The sequence below is a fragment of the Vanrija albida genome, assembly GCF_041260175.1.
Source record: "Vanrija albida strain AlHP1 chromosome Unknown contig_3, whole genome shotgun sequence".
Lineage (NCBI taxonomy): Eukaryota > Fungi > Basidiomycota > Tremellomycetes > Trichosporonales > Trichosporonaceae > Vanrija > Vanrija albida.
The window spans coordinates 1,536,487-1,553,284 of record NW_027191422.1 but is presented as its reverse complement, the minus strand read 5'-3'; the positions used below and the strand labels follow the sequence as shown (position 1 = coordinate 1,553,284).

At 60.7% G+C, this 16,798-nt stretch overlaps 6 protein-coding genes across 6 annotated transcripts; 2 read left to right on the top strand and 4 right to left on the bottom strand.

Moving 5' to 3' along the window:
- Positions 1 to 341: 341 nt before the first annotated feature.
- Positions 342 to 4,543, bottom strand: AMS1_2 (Glycoside hydrolase, 38 vacuolar alpha mannosidase; the record flags this gene model as incomplete). Its single annotated transcript, XM_069352419.1, has 14 exons — positions 342 to 552; positions 589 to 951; positions 998 to 1,081; positions 1,119 to 1,221; positions 1,255 to 1,496; positions 1,534 to 1,602; positions 1,638 to 3,086; positions 3,121 to 3,431; positions 3,468 to 3,607; positions 3,655 to 3,714; positions 3,755 to 3,821; positions 3,865 to 4,044; positions 4,170 to 4,216; positions 4,459 to 4,543. 14 exons carry the CDS (start codon positions 4,541 to 4,543, stop codon positions 342 to 344), a joined length of 3,411 nt encoding a protein of 1,136 aa, XP_069209837.1.
- A 1,101-nt stretch (positions 4,544 to 5,644) lies between these two features.
- Q8F55_003891 (uncharacterized protein) lies at positions 5,645 to 6,501 on the top strand (the record flags this gene model as incomplete). Its single annotated transcript, XM_069352418.1, has 2 exons — positions 5,645 to 6,130; positions 6,166 to 6,501. The coding sequence occupies 2 exons, from the start codon at positions 5,645 to 5,647 to the stop codon at positions 6,499 to 6,501; spliced, it is 822 nt and encodes a 273-aa protein (XP_069209836.1).
- Positions 6,502 to 7,713: 1,212 nt separating this feature from the next.
- Q8F55_003890 (uncharacterized protein) lies at positions 7,714 to 8,241 on the top strand (the record flags this gene model as incomplete). Its single annotated transcript, XM_069352417.1, has 1 exon — positions 7,714 to 8,241. The coding sequence occupies one exon, from the start codon at positions 7,714 to 7,716 to the stop codon at positions 8,239 to 8,241; it is 528 nt and encodes a 175-aa protein (XP_069209835.1).
- Positions 8,242 to 10,926: 2,685 nt separating this feature from the next.
- Q8F55_003889 (uncharacterized protein) lies at positions 10,927 to 11,523 on the bottom strand (the record flags this gene model as incomplete). Its single annotated transcript, XM_069352416.1, has 1 exon — positions 10,927 to 11,523. The coding sequence occupies one exon, from the start codon at positions 11,521 to 11,523 to the stop codon at positions 10,927 to 10,929; it is 597 nt and encodes a 198-aa protein (XP_069209834.1).
- A 1,910-nt stretch (positions 11,524 to 13,433) lies between these two features.
- Positions 13,434 to 13,952, bottom strand: Q8F55_003888 (uncharacterized protein; the record flags this gene model as incomplete). The annotated part of the gene is made up of 1 exon (XM_069352415.1): positions 13,434 to 13,952. The coding sequence occupies one exon, from the start codon at positions 13,950 to 13,952 to the stop codon at positions 13,434 to 13,436; it is 519 nt and encodes a 172-aa protein (XP_069209833.1).
- A 1,421-nt stretch (positions 13,953 to 15,373) lies between these two features.
- On the bottom strand, positions 15,374 to 15,928 carry Q8F55_003887 (uncharacterized protein; the record flags this gene model as incomplete). Its single annotated transcript, XM_069352414.1, has 1 exon — positions 15,374 to 15,928. The coding sequence occupies one exon, from the start codon at positions 15,926 to 15,928 to the stop codon at positions 15,374 to 15,376; it is 555 nt and encodes a 184-aa protein (XP_069209832.1).
- Positions 15,929 to 16,798: the final 870 nt, after the last annotated feature.

The following is a 16,798-nucleotide window of genomic DNA, read 5'->3' as shown; positions in this document are numbered from 1 at the left end:
ATTCGGCCATGTCCGATGGTGCGTCCCGAAAATATTCGTAGTTGCGCCGCACCGTGGGGCAATGCCGGAGAGGACTCGCTCGGCGCTCGTTACGGGACTGCCTGGGTAGGTGAGACAAAGGGCTGCGAGCTCGGGTGTAGAGCGGCGGCTCTCACCTCTGGCCGAGATTACCGAGTGGCTGTCACTCATCTCACATCCTGAGTTAATCCACCTCGCACTCGCTCTTGTCCGACGTCGCATGACTAGAGCCGGGTCAAGCCAAAAATACCAACAACCCGGCCCGCCCCCCTCAAGCACACATTTGCATTCCTTCTTACAAAACTTTACAACCCTGCCCCCGCCTAGAGCTTGATCCAGCCCTCGCTCGGCGAGCGGCGCGTCTTGACCGCAGCGCCAGGCGCGAGCGTCAGGCGCACAGTCTTGATCTCGTACCCGCGGAACGGCAGCACAATCGTCGACTTGTCCTCGGCAGAGTTGACAGACACCGATGCCTCGCTCACGTGGTCTTCGAGAATGTTGACAATCTCCGCCTTGGACACGGACAAGCCCGAACTGACACTGTCAGCCACCATCGCACTCCCCACTTACATGTTGAGCTTGGCCTTGGCGTGGCCGCCAAACTGCTCCCACAGGCGGAGGATCACAGTCTGCTCCTTGCCGGCCGAGTGCACGTCGTCCTCGCCGCGCTTCACCGTCTCGAGGAACACGTTCGGCGCGCCCGTGACAGAGAACGGAGGGCTGACCGCCGCAACCGCGCTCGTGGCCGTACCCAGGCGGACACGCGGCGGGGCGTTGAACGCAATCGCCACCGCCGACACGTCCGACTCGGTGTACGTGCCCAAGTGCGGGTAGATGGCAAACGAGAACGTGTGCGATCCCATGTCCGTGTCCGCGTCGGGCATCGTGGGGCCACGCAGGAGCGAGAGGCGGACAGTGCTGCCCTCGGTGCCACTGGGCGTGTCAGCAGACGCTCACTTCCCCCGCTCTAAATACTCACTAGCCGTACTTGCAGTCGTTGATGAGCGCCACACCGTAGCCGTACTCGGACAGGTCGGCAAACTTGTGCCCGCAGACCTCGAACCTGGACTGTCAGCAGTCGCTCGAATCCCGGGGCTCACTTGGCAGCATCCCAGCTCGTGTTGCGGTGGGTGGGGCGGGTGAGCGAACCGAACTGCGTGTCGTAGGTCGCCACATCCGAGTGGATGTCGAGGGGAAGCTCGACTGTGACGTCAGCTTGGCCACCAGCCCACTTACACTTCAAGAACATGTGCTTCTCGTGCCAGTCGGCCTTGGCGTCGAAGCGGATCAAGCTTCGAGCATCGGGCTTGAGGCTGGCAGGGACAGCGTCGAGGGCAATCTCGACGTCGATCGTGCTCTTGCCGTACTTGACAGTGGCGTTGATGCTGCCACGGAGCGGGCCGTTCTCCTTGATGCTAACAGACGAGAACTTGAGGTGCTGCGGCTTCTCCAGGTGGAACGCGTCGACATCCCAGGCGCTGGAGTGTGAGTCAAGGCAGACACAACTACACTTACTCCCAGTAGTTCGGGTGATCCTCAAAGATGACAAAGCCGGCAGTCTGGCCCTCGAAGAGCAGCTCCTTCCTGCAATGTCAGCGCAACCTTGCGGCCCAACTCACTCGGCAGCAGTGTCAACGATGCTCGAGATCCTGCCGTCCGAAATCTTGATTGTGAGCGATGCGTTGGAAATGGTGAACGAATCCGCAGCCAGCTTCTTGACGCTGACGGGCTTGATGTCCGCGTACAGGCCCTTGGGCACACACACGGCGCTGTCCGCAGTCGACTCGACGAGCACGTAGCCGTGACCGTCCTTGGACACCTGAGCCGAGTGGGCGCGGACGCTGCTGTGGGCAGACAGGGGTACCTTGACGACCTCCTGGCGAGGGTAGCCAGGGATCGTGTTGATGGCGACGAGCGACGCCTTGCCTGAGACGGTCTCGTTGGGCTCAAGCGGGCGGGTGCCCTTGTAGAGCACCTCGTATGCCTCGTTGATGACCTTGGTGATATCCTTGCGGATCTGGGCGTACTTGGCTTCGGCGTCGACGTACACCATTGCGATCGAACTACCGGGGAGCACATCGTGGAACTGGCACAACAGCACATCCTCCCACGCCGCGTCGATGCGGTCCTTGGGGTACTTGTACTTGGGGTCGTAGATGCTCGCAAGTGTCGCCGCGTACTCGGCCTCACGGAGCAGGATCTCGCTCTTGCGGTTACCCTTCTTGATCGAGCCGTGGGACGTGTATGTCGCACGGTGGAGCTCAAAGTACAGCTCTCCACGCCAGATGGGCAGGAGGGTGCCGTTGTTCGTCTCCTTACGCACTGCGTCGTAGAACTCCTCAAAGCTACCACCCATCTTGACGAGAGGAAGCTGACCGCCGGCATCATTCACCTTGCCGAGCGCGCGCGCACGGCGGAGCTTCTCCAGCATGGGCGGAGTGGGACCGCCACCACCGTCACCATTGCCGAACAGCAGCAGGGCGTGCGAGGTGACCTCGAGGTTCTTGTGGTTGGTCACGCCGCGGCGAATGTCGTCAATGTTGCACTGACTGTTGTAATTGTTCACCGGGGTCATGTGAGTCAACACCTGGGACCCGTCAAGGCCGACCCAGTTGAAGGTGGTGTGCGGGAAAGCGTTGTCGGCGTTCCACGACAGCTTTTGGGTGAAGAAGTTGGCTGAACCGGCGAGACGCGAGATCTGGGGCAGCTGCGAGGCGTACCCAAAGGTGTCAGGGAGGACAAACGTCTTTGAGCGGAAGCCAAAGCGGCTCTCATAGAACCGCTGGCCGTAGAGGAACTGGCGGGCGAGCGCCTCTCCGCTAGGCATGTTGGTGTCCATCTCGACCCATGTGGAGCCCAGCGGTTGGAAGGTGCCTTCAGCAACCTTAGTCTTGATGCGCTCAAACAGAGACGGGTACAGCTGCTCTGTCCACTTGAACTGCTGGGCCTGGGTGGCCGAGAAGCGGTGCTCGGGGTAGCGGTCGATGAGGTCGCACTGGGTCGACCAGGAGCGCGCCGACTTTTGCTGCGTCACCGAGAAGGGCCACAGCCAGGCAGTGTCGATGTGGCTTGGGTCAGCAGCATCCCCAGCATCAGGCCTACCAGTGTCCAATGCCCCAGAGCGTGCCCTGCTGCTTGCCGGCGGACTCGCTCTCCTTCTGGATCTCCTTCTCCCAGTCAGAGCCGAATACCTTCTCGGCGGCCTTGCGGGCATCGGCGACACTCGAGAGGTCACCCTGGCGGAAGACGTTCATGATTTCGTTGGCCGACCACTTGGCACGGTTGCCGAGCGATGAGTCGCCCGGGAGCTGCTGGTAGACCTGCCTGAGCGCGTCGTGGTCCCACATCAGGCGCCAAGCGTCCTGGTTGGGAACGGCGAGGTCGGCGCTGTTGAGACGGTAGTAGCGGTTCGGCTGCTGTGAGCATCATTTCAAGATCGTGGCACTCACGTCGGGAGGGTTCTCGCCGTTCTGGCCAAACATGCCGTTGCAGCTTGCCTCAACGTAGTAGTGACCAACGCCCGCCTTGCGGTGCTCCTCCGGGATAATGAACTCGACGCGGCGGTCGACCCCAAAGCCGCCAGTGAGGCCTGCCAGGGTGAGTTGAGGGAGCCCACATACTGAACACTCAACTCACCGTGGTACGGGTTACCCTTAGTGTCCCAGACCATGGCTTCGCCGGAGCAGTCAAACTCGACTGGACATCAGTGCTGCTCCACCGGCCGGCCACAACGTACACTGAACGCGCTCATACTTCTCGAACTCTTTAGGGATGTGGATGGTGACCTTGAACCAGTGGTTGGTCTGTAGTGTCAGCTGCGACACATTCAGCCAACGACCAACTTACCCAGGACGGGCCGAACGACTCGCCCTTCTTGGCAGGCTTGTACTGCGCGCGCTTGGCCTCCTCAAAGGTCGGCTTGGTGAGTCCCGGAGCGGACCAGACCTCGAGCTTGACGTGCTTCTCGTCGTCGAGGCGCGCATGGAAGTGCAGCGCCGAGAGGTTGTAGTCGGCAAAGTGGCCGCCCTGGCGATTAGCTTGGCGCTTCGGCCGATGCGATGGGCAGCAGAGGTGCGTTGGGCAGTAGAGGTGCGTTGGGCAGTAGTCCCCCCCATCACACACATCGCCCACATCCCCAGCTACCAACTCACAACAAACTGGTCGAGACGCCCGCGCGTAGAGTTCAAGTGCTTGTACCCTGCTCCGTCAGCCCCCGGCGAACCCCGGCGTCCCGGACACAGGTCCTGCCTCGCCTTCCCCGGCTCCTCGCTGGCGCTGCAGATGAACCCTCGCTCACCCACCCTCCCTGCTGCACAAGCAAGGCGTCGCCCACCCACCCGCCACTATACTTGCTGTACGAGCAAGGTGTATCGCCGCCACCGACCCGTCCACCCGACTCCGCCTCCCTTCCCGGCGATGGCCGCAACTGGCGCTACTCACTGGCATCGTTGTTGAGCTGGGGGTACTCGCCGAGCTTGCTGTGCGCTTGGGCGCCCCCGCGATCGCTGTGGCCGTGTGAACCCATACTTTGGTGGGTTCTGGTGGATGTGGATGGGGGAGAGGGGGATGCAGGAGTGAGATGTGAGGTTGGGCTGGAGGGTCATGCTGTCGCCCGGGACGCTGTCGTCCGGGATGGCAGGCAGGCAGGTCACACACTCGCCGGCGACCATATGAGGAAGGTGCCGCCGATGACGTCGGTAAAGTCTGACCCCGTGGGTAACTGTGCTCTTTGCGGGGCAACAGGACGGGGCAATGCAACTCACACTCGGAACAAGACCGAGATGCATCTAACAAGCAGATATATGCGTAGGACAAGTGTGGCAGAGGTGGGCCACTGCATATGACTGAGGTGAACAGCCTCACACACGACTGGCGAGACGAGAACACGAGGGCGGGCCCCCCAGCAACCCCTTGCCGGAGCCGGCCGAGTCGCACCGAACTCCGCCATCACTCACAGCGCGACCTCCACTTTGCTCGTTCTGCTGACTTTTGCCACCATCTCGTCCTCCGCATCAATCTTCCTCGACCCATTCATGCCAAAGCACGCACTCACCTTCAAGCACCTGATAGCGACCAGTTCAACCCCGAGCCGCTCAGCACCCGAACGATCCGTAAACGACCTCCTATCGTCCTCGCGGCGCGCGCGGCCGCAGCAGGACGCCGACAACGCTGTAGACGCCGGGGGGCGAGGGCTGCCCCCGCATCTCCGGGGCCAGCGGGTGTGGACGCCAAGTTCAATCGACCTCGCACTGGAGATTGACAGCGGGGCGGTCCACCCGTCAGTCGGCTCTTCCCGCCGCGCGGTCAATACTGATGTCGCAGGGGTGAGCTACTGCGCCGAGAACAAGAGGCCCACCGCGCCGCTGCGAGATCAGTTGCAGGGCCAGCACCACCCCGATCATGGCGCCCGGCTACTACCAAACGGAGTGAAACCGACTCCTCCTCACTTCCGGAGAGAAGCGCGACGACCTACGACTTCTTATCAGCTTCCGAAACGCTCGGGCAGAGCATCGATTCACCGTGGCCTCTGCAAGGCGCGCCTCGGCTTGTCGACTGCTGCATCGGGCTCGTCCTCAAGCTTCTGCACAACCCCGAGGTGTTGAACGACGAAGACGGTGGGGAGCAGATGACATTGGGAGAGGCAGTGCTGGAGACGACCCGTGAGCTCGACCTCCGCTTTCGGGACCTCCTCATCCGGAGGGCTGCGCTCCTGCCGCAGGGCGATCCACTTCGGCTCTCGGACCGCCAGATCCGTGGTTTGCTCGAGTATGACCCTGGAGTGAGGGGGGGCCGACGGCCTGACCCCGGCGAGGAGGACGACGACTGGGATTCGCCAGAGAACGGCGACATGATCACACACCTCGCGCTCACCGCCCACCCATCCCCTATCCCGCTGCTGCGCGACGTGCCGCGCCTGCAGGCACTTGCACTCACGTCCCTCGACCTCGCGTACTGCACGCTCCCGGCCGATCTGGACCGCCTGGTGACTGTTCTCCCCTCCGGGCTGCGAGCGCTCGGCCTGCGCGGGGTTCGCGCACCCACCTCACCCGACGTCATGAAGCTGTGGCCGCACGGAATGGGCAGCCTCGGGCGCAAGCTTGTTGTGCTGAGGGTAGGTGCCTTGTCTAAATACGCTGACCCACAAAGACACTCGACCTCTCCGAGTTCCCAGTAAACTCAGCAGCACCTGTTCATCTCCACCTTGGTTCGGGGCCCAACGAAGAATGGCACCTAGGGGTTCACCCCCTCCTTGCCCTCCTCAAGCCGCTGCTCCAGCCCGCAGGGGCCCACCTCCCATCCCTCCGCGTCCTAAGGCTGGCTGGCATCCTCGATGAACCTCCCGACACGTCGACATTACACTCATCGCGGTTGTACCTCCATGAAGACCAGACAAGGAAAAATCGGATGACAACAGACCGTGTGTCGGAGATGCTCAAGAGCGGCGGTGAGCGCTCGCATTGGGTCGAAGTGCAGTGGGAGTAGGACGCGGCTGGAAATACACAGAGCTAGTGGCTCTCCTTCCACTGCAGCGGCCCGACCTGGTCAAGCCGAGTAACATAGACACATCTAGATTGTATAACCAGGGCTGCATTGCATGGCTTGACCAAGGTGCGGAACAGCCATGACGCCATCATGCCTGTTAGCCGCGAGAGCAAGCGCAGGAGCGAGCCCATCCGCGGCTGGAATCATGCCACCGTTGGCACCTGCAGCGCGAGCATGCCGTGGTGCGCTCTGCTGGACATGACTACCGAGCAAGCAGTGAGGACCTTGGCGTCATCTACCGCAGGAAAGCATTAGTTACCGGCGCTAGGTTTGGCCGCAAAACGCTAATGGCTGCCCAAAGGAGCTTAATGCGACCCCGCACTTTTTGCTCCGCGGTGGCGCAAATCCCAATGTGACTATCGGCTACTTGGACCGACGAGACTCTAGTAGCCTGCAGTCTTCGTCTAGCGATGTGGTTCCTGACCCCAACTTGAGCAACTGGGGTTTTTTGAGCCCGTCGCCATCCCAGCAGCACCGTGCTGGGGGCCTTGCTTGTATCGGCAAGGCCGTAGCTGTGCAGTGCTGCGCTGAACGCGGACAACACTCCGCGCCGAGCGCCCCCTCCCCGACTCCCTCCGCCGAATCGGCGTCGGCCCACCCCACCACCGAAATCTACAGCTCTCCCACTCGCAGTCGGGTATGTAAGTCCCCTACGTAAGCCCATTCATTCAATCCTTCGACGCTAGTGCCGGTGTTGGTCCAAGAAGTGAACGCGGCCTGGGCCTCATGTCGAGCAGGCACTAGACCGGTGCCCCTGCTTGGCTCGTTGGTCACGGCACGGTCGATCTCTAATGCTGTGGCGTTCACGTCGCGGCACCTCGCCGACGCACAATGCCAGAGCTCATCGCGCAAACAGCGCTCCGTAGCATGCGGCGTACCGGCACTGTGCCTTGCGGAGATCCCAGATGTGGATAGCGCGATACTGCTGCAATGTCGAGCCTCGACTGGGCTAGTGTGCTCGGCCGCTCGGATATTTACCTTGACCCCACTGTGCCGCACTCACCTACCAGGGCTCACGTCGGCTTTGGTTGCCTCTGCGCCAAGTCTACATACCCAAGGTGCGAGTGTGCTTCCATGCGCGCTGCACTCATAAGCTAGGCCTTCTTGGCCTGGGCACGAGTACCCCCTCCCCCTCCCAAGCCCATCCCCACCATGCTGCCCCGCCTCGTCCTCTCTGCGCTGGTCGCGGCCGTGTCCGTCGTCGCCGCCCCTCCCCCAAACAACGCCATCCCCCAGCTCGACTGGGCGCACGTCGACCTGTGGTCGCTCCCCCTCGAGGCGCTCCACGCGCGCGACTACGTCCCAGAGCGGCTCGTGGCGCGCGCCGAGCCCACCTCGCTCACCGTGACGTGCTTCAACGTGTCGTCGTGCCAGGGCAAGCCGGTGTCGACCGCGTCCTTCTCAAACACGCCCAAATACAACACGCAGATCCTCCTCACCACCGGCCCGAACGACAGCTTCGGCAGCTGCCGCTTCGACAGCACCGGCGACTACCGTGCCTTCGTCCAGCTCCAGGGCGCCAACACGAAGAAGAACAGAAAGGGCATCTTCGCCGCACCCATCTCCGCCATCGGCACCACGCCCCCCTCGGGCTCGTACTGCCTCAACCAGGACAGCCTGTCCCCCGACAGGACGCGCCCCGACGGAAGGGTCGTCGTCATTGGCCGTCTCGGTCCTTAGTGGCTAGATGGGTGCGATGCCGGCGTGGACAATTTCCGTCATCACCGGGCCCCTTGGTCCTTAGTGGCTAGATGGGGTGGATGCACGGCGTGGACAATTTCAATACAGTTCGAGGTAGCTGATACAGCGTGAATGAATCGATTCTGTGCGTATAGGTGCAGCTTGTCTCTCTGAACATCAAGCGGGGTTGGGATAGCACTAGACGTCGGGCTCTTGCCAGAGCCCACTCATTCGCCACAAGCAAACTTCAAACTGCATAAAACGGCACCCTCTGGACAGATGGTGTCCCAACCGGGAGGTTCACCCTGCGGCTGAGCTGCCCGGGTCGCCACATGACACGCCGATCAGTGCCTCCCCGCCCCCTACCGCCGGCTCATTCGCCACGCGCATAGATGCCAGGCTACGAAACGGTGCACTCTGGGTACATATAGTCTACAACTGTACGGCTTGGCTAGGCACCTTAGCATCTCAGCCAGGAGCGTTGACGCAGGCAGAACGAGCTTGGGGAACAGGGTACAGTAAAGAGGAGTCGAGTGGACTACGAAGAGGAAATCGTCCCCGTTTATCACATTTCATCAACAGCCGCCCACATCGGCTTCCCCTTGCCGACCTTCTTGTCCTGTCTGACGCACCACTCCCCCCCTCGCTCGTCCGAATAGTTCGCACCGGAGACCAGTCTGTAGTCTTTGGCGAGAATCGAGATCTTGGCGCGAGTTCCACCCCATGCGCTGAGGCGGCAGCTCACGAGGTTGGTTCCGGGGGAGTAGAATGGACCAAAAACCACACCGAAGCGGTACGTGTCTCTCCCATCGTAGAGTATGTTGCCCGTGCAGTCGGGTTTGTCGAAACAGTGCACCGCGAAACCCCCGCCGCTGCGCTCGGAGATCGGCGAGGTGTCGTCGCGCGCGTTGTTGGCAGGAGCCATGCCTGCCTAGAAGTCGGCGATCTCCCCGAGGTCGGTGCCGGCCTCGTTGGCATGGGTTGGGACGGCGGGCGCAGCAGCGGCCAGACCCGCAATGAGGACAAGGGTGATGGAGCGGAGAAGCATGGTGTTCGGTGTTGGCTGGGCTTGGGTTGGCTCGCAACTTGGGTATGGGGAAGGTACTTACCGAGTGGAGGAGTGAAGAGAAGATGTCATGAACAGTCCCTCCTCGGCGCGTCTTAAATACACAAACTGGGAGACTCTTGCCACAGTGTCGCGCTCCGCGCGGGGGGGGGGACGTCCTCAGGACGACGGCATTCAGGTCGAGACAGAGCTCTCTCTCTCTCTCTCTCTCTCTCTCTCTCTCTCTCTCTCTCTCTCTCTCTCTCTCTCTCTCTCTCTCTCTCTCTCTCTCTCTTACCCTCCGTGATTGGGGCTCCCAGTGCCGGCCTACCCCTACAGATCGGTAGGATGCATCCTCGGCCCGAGGTGCGCGCTCTTGTAGGTACGGTATCGAGGTCCCAGACCCTGCCGCGTCGTCAAGACGACGACATGCAGGTCGAGACAGTTCTCTCGTTGCCCTCCCTTCTCGGGGCTCCCAGTACCGGCCTACTGCCACAGGCGCGGCAGCATGCGTCCTCGTTGCGACCCTTGAGGAGAGACAAACAGACGTCATGGCAGGGGAGTGCCGGCTCGCGGCCCAGAACTTGAGGGGTACGGTGAAACAAGCTTACACGCTTCAAACATGTGAAGGGGTGGCGCCATTCCGCGTTGGAGGGCACTACGGCCAGGCGTCGATCGCGAGCCTCGAGACAGGGGAAAACCTGCATGTAGTGCATATGTACGGTACTGTACGCATATGTACCTCAAAGCCCAGAACTGTGACAAAGGAAAGCCCACCCCGCGCCAGACGATGCTGCAAAGAGCTCCAAGGCACCGTTCACTGGTGAAGCGACGCGTAAGGGGTAGGACGCGTCGCACGCGTCTTGCACTTCTCTTCCTCCTCCCCACCCTCAAGCGAGAAGGGGTTTCGGATGCCCACACCATCCACAGCGGTCCGAAGTACCTGCAGGACAAAGATGCGCAGCCCGAGCTGAACCTGGTAGCCCACAAACCTGTCCAATGATCCAGCCCACCCTGCGCACCGCACAGGTGATGAAACCGCCGGTTTCACAGCGTGTTAGTGCCGACAGCGACAGGCTGTCGTTCCGTCGCGCCAGATTCTAGAGCAATTATGGGGTGTGGGCACCGCCACGGTCAGATTCGTAAAGAGCGCGGATGGGGTAGGACAGGCGTACTGTCTCTCGGTATGCTGGCTTCGGGCGCTTCGCCTCCACTCGCTCATAGCAATGCTTCCCACAAAGTTAGCAACTGTTCCCCGCCATTCCAACACAGCTTGAACAGCTTGAGTGCGGGTCCCGGGGTTGAGCGTGGCCCGGAACGCCGAACTGTGCCGACTATGTCTATGACGTCGACTCCGCGCCTATTTGTGACTCAGACCGCAGACAGGTTGGGTCAGTGACCAGAGTTGGGAGCGTAGGAAGCGAAGATGGCGATGAACTTGGCCGTGTTTGCGGCCGTGTTTGCCGACACCAACTCGTTCGGCACATGTGTACTTTCAACTGCATAGAAGTGCACCCTCTGGGTACACTGTACAAAACGGCTTTGTCTAGGCTGGGCTATGTAACATCTCCAGTGAGGAGTGCCTGCGCAACGGCTTCTTAAACCGGGGTGAGAAAGACTGAGGTTCCGCGAGCAGGTCATTACCACAACCTCTGAACGGCCGCAAGTTTGCGGTTCTCCTTGGCAGTCATGCTGTCTTTCCACTGGTTGACGCAGTACTGTCCCCAGCCATTGGAGAAGTTCTCTCCCGAGACGTGGGGCTGATCCCAGGGCTTCTTGCCAGAGGGAGCGTCCGCCATCATCCAAAACTTGCCCCCGAAGTTGTTCCAAACGTCGAAGCGGCAGCTCCCTAGGATATCGCCCGCCTGGGTGTAGGGCCAGAGGGCCATCCAACCACGGGGGATAGTGTACACAGTCCCTGCCGGAAAGATCTCGTTGCCCGTGCAGTCCGGGCGGTCGAAGCAGCGCACATTGACGGAGGCGGAGTCGCGCGCCAAGTTCTGCGGCGTGTCGGCATCGTCGTCTTGCGCGGTCTCGGGCGAGCGCTCGATCTTGTAGAAGATAGGCTCGACAATTTGGGGGTTGGAGCCCCGCTTGGTTTGCGTACCGGCCCCGACAGAGAGGCGGGAAGGAACTGGGCCGGGTGTAGAGGCGACAGCCCCCCCCTGGACTTCGGGGGCGGGGGCAGCAGTAACGAGGGCTGCAGTGAGGGTGAGGACAATGGTGTGGAAGAGCATGGCGAGGGAGTGTATGTAGGTCGGCTCAGCTTGGGTAGGCTGGGTATGTACTTCGGTAGGGAGAAGTGATTGAGAAGATGTCGAGAACAAGCCGTCCTCGTCGCTTTATGTACACAAATCCAGCGGCCTTTCGCAAAACATCGCGCACCCCACAGGACAGCACCTCTTGGCTAAACGAGAGAGAGGGAGGGAGAGGGGCACCCAACACGTCGTCATCGAGGATCCGCTCCTCGTGTCATCGCCGAACGGAGACACCCAGTGGGCAGTGAATGGGACTGACCCCACGTACGCCACAGCACGCGTCGTCCTCGCTGTGGTGGATGCGATGAAGGCACCGTGATGACAACAGCCGTTATGTACCACAGCATCGCCCAGGAACCCGAGGACTGCACCCGTTGCCGTCCGGCCTCTTTGGTTCTAGGTTGAGCTCACACGTTTCTAACATGTGCAGGGGCTGTCGTCCTGACGTCCAAGCGCGCCAGGGAAGTTCTCCTTCGCGGCACTCGGTCCACCGGAACGATCCTCAAAGACCACACAGGTGACAGGGCCCAGGAACTTCTCGTCACAAATGTCCTGTGTCCGACCATGTAGGCCAGGAGCTACTGAAACGCACGCAACGTCTTAGGGAAGGCGCGTTGTTCGTGTCCCTCCCTCACCTGGCGACGGTACGCGTCCGTTCGCTCAACCACCTGACGGCGCGTCTGCAAAGAAGTCACCCGCGTTCAGCGACAGTAGGGGTGTGTGCTGCACCCCTGGTAGTGCCTGCTTCATGGTCGGTTTCGGTATCGCGTCTGCCGGTTCCGCACAGCCTGTGTCGCGGCGGGTGCAGAGCAGGAAGGGCGCCAACGCGGTGTTCCTAATTAAGCATTAAGTAAGCTTGAAACCTTGTGCCTGTTAGAGTGCGCAACCCGCAAGACGCGGGTAACCCGCGCCCCGCCCCACCAGTCACCGCGCTCATGCGTGCCCCACTCGCCCTGGACTCTGCTGACATCTCATGCACAATACCCCAACAACGGGTGCCTGAAAGCTGCACGCGTTTGGTGACGCGACTTGTTTGCGACGCGTCCGGCACGGCTCACAAGCGGGCCGCATTGGGGATGGTCGCTAGTGATGGGCCTTCATCCCATATGCAAACGCGGATCACGTTCTGTTGGCGGTTGGTGACAGGAACGACGACCACGACGTGCCCACAGCGGGTTCAGTTCGAAACAAGCAGGCTGCTTGACTACAAGGGCCGTGTTGAGGGACGCAGCCACTAGCAGCGTAGCAGCGTAGCACCTTCCGAGGGAGTACATACATCCCGAGTCTCTTGCCTACAGTAGAGACAGCCGCCACACACCGAACGTCGCCCTGCTCAACCACGCAGGTAAATCAGAGGGCCTGGGCCGAGTGGGGCAAAGGGTGGTACAAACTGCCCTGGAAGGGCATATGTACTGTATGTGGCAGTGAATGGCAGGGGTGTGTGCGTTTCGTTTGCTTGACAACCATGAGTGACTGCTTCCCTGGTAACTTGTCCCGTGGTACATACGCCCGCTGTCCTACATACGACCTCGCGTAGAGCATGCGGTGGCTCAAACCTTGTCCGGTCAGGGAGGAACCGATCGAGGTGACCGAGGCGGAGAACGTAGCACGAACTACCCCGCCGTGTACGCGTCAGCGGCTGCGCTTCACTCTACCACAGCTTCCCAAAGCCCCAACGAGGAAATAGGTAAACAAATGGCCAGGTTCAGCTGAAACCACCTACCTCATCTCACCTTCCATCTCTGAGCGGATACGACAAGCTTGGGTGCATACACATGGGGGTTACATGAAGCTGCATAGGCGGAAAGGGTGAATGGATGTTAAGTTGACCGGGAAGGCCGTTGACAATGGGATTGGAGGTGCGCGGAGACATGCGACTGTTGAGACCCCTACCACCGGACGGCCATAGGAGACACATCGATCCGGGCACGCCCACCGCCTATGTTTGTCCACATGTCGACGCAGTACTGGCCTGACCCATGCGAGTAGTTCGAACCAGAGATTCGGCGGGACGAACCGTGTTCCGACGGGAAGTTACCGAGGGCGAGATAGAATTCGCCTCGCCAGTCATTCCATGTGTCGAACCGGCAGCTCATGCGCTGGTAGGCATGGATACCGAAGGTCATGGCCCACGTAGTCCCCTGATTGATGTATGTGTCAACCGAATGGCTGATAATGTTGCCTTGGCAGCCGGTCTGGTCGAAACAGATGACGCGGAGGCCAGCGGAGTCGCGAGCGCTGAGCCCCGAGGTCTCCCAGTCGGGGACAAATCCTTCCGGAACCTCGGTATTCTGCGATAGCTGGGATGGGTTCTCCTGAGGGACTGCGGCAGAGTTATCGACCTCAACAGCTGGAGCAGCGGCGGCGAGGGAGGCAAGAAGAGCGAGGATGACAGTCTTGGCGAGCATTGCGATGCTGAATGGCGTTGGGTGGGGAGTGACGGCGAGTTAGGAAGAATGATGAGATGATACCATTTCTCTGAGAGTCGACTCGCGCGTGTCCTCTTATACTGCGAACCCCGCTGTCGTTTCCATGGCGACAGCACACTTCACACACCGCGAGGGAGGACTTGGAAGGGTGTCCTCATACACACAGCACTGCGGCCCTGTGGAAACGCTGACGAGAGGGGGGGGTGAGGCTGTTGTTTCGTCGAGAGCGCTCGAGCCTTGTTTCGGTTTGACTCCGTGTTTGCCGTCAACAAGTACCTGCGAGCAAATAGCTGAGACGACCCCCTGCGGCATAGCCCATTGTGCACGTACCGTGTTGTGTCATCTTTTTGGTATGTTGGCGTAGTGGTGTGGTGTGGTGTGGTGTGCACCAATGACCTCCAGCCTAAACACCCACCGTGCGGCTGTGGAGTCGTAGAGAATCTGTCAGGAGCTGTCAGCTCGAGCGCGTCTGTAAACAGCCCCGTAGCGAAACGACTAGCCGTCGACTCCAGGCTTCCGAGTCACAGTATCGTTTCGGCGCGGGGGGTTGCGGGGGGTTCAGAGGTACGATGCTGTTCGGGGCAGGGTAGTCGCGGGTTGACAAGACGTGTCGCGTCGCAACGTGTGCAGGAACCGGGGACGACGCGTCGAGCGAAGTTGCACCCGTGCCCCGGTCCCACCAGCCAAGCAGGGTACGGTACGCGTCGACGCTGACAACCAGGAGAACCAGGAGCTGCACTATGCCCCACTGTCGCGTGCACAGCGTCAACATGCAAGGTGCGGCCTGGAAGCTATGTAGTTCTGCCTGAAGACGCCGGCGGCTGCGGGGTCTCCGGCTTTCTCGGCCGCAGCCAGCATCGTGACGCGTGCCTTGTTCTGCCCAGCGACTTGGAGTGGCAGGCGCGTGGGTGTGGCGGCCTGATAAGCTTTAGCCTTATTTCGATTTGGCCCGCATAACGCGGAACGCAGAAGCGCCGCAGATAGTCACCCCTCCGTGCTTGGCGGAGAACTGGGGTACAGCATGGTACGGCAGCATCGCCATGCAGACATTGTTCGGCTCGCGGTCGACAAGAACCACCGCGTGCTGGCACAATAAGCTCCAACTAAAACAAGCATGCGACTTGGCGACGACTGGGACCACCGAGCTGCAGTGGACCGCACGCAAACCAAAGGGATCCCGAACTTTCTTGCCTGGGGACAGCCGCTGGCTCCTAGCGGTCGGTGGATTCACCGCCGGAACGGGGCTGAGTGCAGTGTGGATGATGTGGGCTGTATGGTTTACACGGATCGCACTTGTAGCCGACAAGTCTGTATAATTCGCATCACTTCTGCTACAAGGGATAGTTACGTAGATGACTTGTGCTCAGTCGAGGTCGATAACGTCGAGAGAGTTGACATTGTTACCAGCGCGTGGCAACAGCCCACATCCCGATATCGGCACGCCCTGCGCTGTGCCCGTAGACATCGACGCAGTACTGGCCGGAACCAGGCGAATAGTTCTCGCCAGAGATCGCGGGGGAATTGAAGGGTCCCTTTCCGTCTTGGAGATCGATGGCGACGTAGATTTTGCCTCGCCAGTCGTCCCATGTGTCGAGCCGGCAGCTAACGTCCTGGTAGGCTGGGGCACTGAAAGGCAGCGCATAGCTGGTGCCGGGCTGAATGTACCATTGGTCGCCCGACGTTTTGATCAGGTCGCCCTGGCAGCTTTTGCCGGCGTAGCACCGGATAATCATGGCCGGGTGGTAGCTCTGGCGAGCATCGAGCTCAGAGGTTTCACCGTCCCCGGCGCTGAGGTCGGATGTCTCCCAAGGGGGGGTGAAGCCCTCGGGAACCTCGATCTTCTGGGTGACCTCGACCCGGTTGTCCTGAGCTGTAGTGGAGTCGTTGACCTCGGCGGCCGGAGCGGCCGCGACAACAGAGGCAAGAAGAGCGAGAAGGATAGACTTGGTGAGCATCGTTGGAAGATTGTTGGACGGAGTTGGGTGGGTAGTGGAGCGGGGTGACTCAGGTGGATGAGATGATAGAATATCTTTCAGAGACGAGCTTGAGCTGGCCTTTTATACCTTAACATCTTCTATCGGGTAGCGACTGTGATACTTGAGAGTACAGTTCAAAGGCTCCACACCGAGACAGGACTTGGAATGGGGCCTTTCAGACACACAGCACCGCGACCCATCGGAAACGGGCATTGGCATCGACCGGTGCCTCGTCCACCGCCCCCGTCGATGGATAAGATTAAGCGTCTTGTCCCTACATACGTGTGATGCGTGCGGAAGGCGAGAGTTTAAGGTTCTTGCTAGCGGTGTAGGTATTGGTATTCCTTCCAGTTGTCTTCAAGGGAGTTGGCATGGAGAAGGTGGTTCGCACACTACGAGGTTGCATGTGGCGCGGACCGTCCGCCTTGCTTGGCCTCCTTGGCTGACGGTTCGCCCTGGGAAAGCAGTGCAGACAGAGTTGAGGCCGCATGTAGCCGGTGACGCTGATTCGGGAGGATGTTGTGCGGTCGGTTGGCCGTCGATTGGCAGGAACAAACGCACCGCGTGATCCCACAATGATACATAGGCTCAAGTTGAAACAAGCATACTGCTTGGCGGCGACCGGATTGCGGCGCTGGAATGGAGTAACACCCGAAGGCACACTGGGATGCTGGCCGAGTCACGCTGCCGCAGCGGGGTTGGGGAGGGTGGTTCTCCCATGCTACGTCGCCTCGGAGACGCAAGCAAACGGGGGTGGCGTCAGCGCTCATGGAGCCGCGGTGCTAGCTGGGAGTTTTCAGGATGCGCTTGCTTGACAACTCTCGGTCCATCGGTCGCACAAACCCCCGC